The sequence below is a fragment of the Penaeus monodon genome, chromosome 29 (assembly GCF_015228065.2).
Source record: "Penaeus monodon isolate SGIC_2016 chromosome 29, NSTDA_Pmon_1, whole genome shotgun sequence".
Lineage (NCBI taxonomy): Eukaryota > Metazoa > Arthropoda > Malacostraca > Decapoda > Penaeidae > Penaeus > Penaeus monodon.
The window spans coordinates 6,752,255-6,754,024 of record NC_051414.1 but is presented as its reverse complement, the minus strand read 5'-3'; the positions used below and the strand labels follow the sequence as shown (position 1 = coordinate 6,754,024).

The window sequence follows — 1,770 nt, the reverse complement described above, 5'->3', positions numbered from 1 at the left end:
ATCCCCCCTCACCACCTTTAAACGCACCTCCCACATGGCATAGATTTCTCACACTCTCGGGTGGTTTATGTAACCGGCAACAAAATCCTTTAGTTTAGATATTGCATGGTGGATGAGACGTCCTGTGCATACCTTACCATGGTATACCGGAGGCGTTATTTTAAACATAAAAAACAAAACAAAAATACCTATAGTTAATAGCGAAATGCTTATGGGGAGTAGTTATTAATGGGAAATATGATGGACATCGACGCAACATCCCTATCTGTGCGGCGAAGATGGAAGTACAAGCTTCATTTTGAAATCGAAGTGCCACCTTTCCAACAAAACTGTTTGTTTACTCAAGGGATCTGATTATTTACGCGAGCTCGTTAAGTGTCCTCGTTGGTGGTTGGGTCGACACGCACTGTTGTCAGCCGGGTTCGAAAGATGGTTCAAATTCGCTATCTGTTATTAACGCCGTGTTCATAGAGCGAGGGCAGCGTGAAGAGGGTCGGCACGAGAGGGATGTGATGCGAATGCAGTATATTTGCCTCATATCACGTTACACTGTAAGGGGGCTTGCTCAAGCATCCTCGCTGAGAGCCGTCTTCCCTCCCCTCATCTGCGGGTTTCCATGTTCTGTGCGCATATTCTAAATGCGAAGGAAGTTGATGTCAAAAATGCTTGGTCGCGTGCATTAGTTATATATTAAAGCCAATCATACTTTATTATTTTTTACCACTTATTTATACACAACAAATAGAAGACGAAAAGATGAATTCCCGGTCCAAATTATTATCAAGAACTTGTTTATCCACTACCAGGGGGGATATATTTTAGTAGTAAGCTACTTTCCTCATCATATTTTGTGGATATTAAAAGTTAGATAAGTGAATGCTATGAAACCTGCTATTAGCAATTCAGCGGGATGGGTTATAGCAATAATATTCATCTGTAAACACAAAGACCACTCACGCTATGCCTTTTGTTGCAGGGGTGTCAACACTTGGAAGCCACAAGTAACTCCTCTGGCCGAAGTTAAGACGACTCCCGAGGGCGTCCCTGTTGCAACGGCGACCTCTCTTGCTGCCAACAAGCAGGTAAGCTGTCACGGGGATTACTTAAGTCTTTATCTAGTTTCTAGGAACATGGACTAATGATTCGAATTTGGATATTACAGGGATTCCTTCGATGATGCAGAGACTCTGGTTAAGAGTGCCTTCAGTTTTATTACTATCTTTCTTTCAGTGTTCTTTTATTTATCTGTGTATACTGGTATCATCCTCAGGTGATCTAAAGGTATTTAGGTTATATTCCTCGCAATAGAGAGTAATGATATAGCATTTGGTTCAACACATAACCGTCAATTTAGGTCCAACAATAACTGAGATAAAGGCCTAAGTGCTTTCAAAGTATTTTTTACTATCACCAGCTCAAAATTGACAACTGACAAACGTTATTAACTCTTTTTACACTGAGGCACTGAAAATCATTAATCTTATAAGGCTTCAAAAAATAACTCTTGTACATATACAAACATGAAACATTATCTCAGGGATGCCCAGAAAAAAAATCAAGACAGGAATAATAACGAAATAACAGCTGTTCTTTATGCCTTTCAATTCTTTATCTCCTCAAGTTAGGCATAGTCAGGCTAACAAGCTAAATAAAGACAGGGGGGAAAATCGGTGAGAAAGACCCTTTTCTCACAAGCAGAAAATAATTCATACAAGTGTACCCCGAAAAAAGTAAATCATTCACTCCTTCCACGACCTAAGTGCAACGGTT

The 1,770-nt window shown here is 40.2% G+C and overlaps 1 protein-coding gene across 1 annotated transcript in view; it reads left to right on the top strand.

The window, feature by feature from the left end:
* LOC119591919 (PDZ and LIM domain protein Zasp-like) overlaps nucleotides 1–1,770 on the top strand; it is a gene marked incomplete in the record, with an annotated part of 137,443 nt that overhangs the window by 101,694 nt on the left and 33,979 nt on the right. Inside the window, 1 exon segment of the mRNA XM_037940673.1 lies at nucleotides 977–1,082. Within this exon segment, the coding sequence (XP_037796601.1) occupies nucleotides 977–1,082 (106 nt within the window).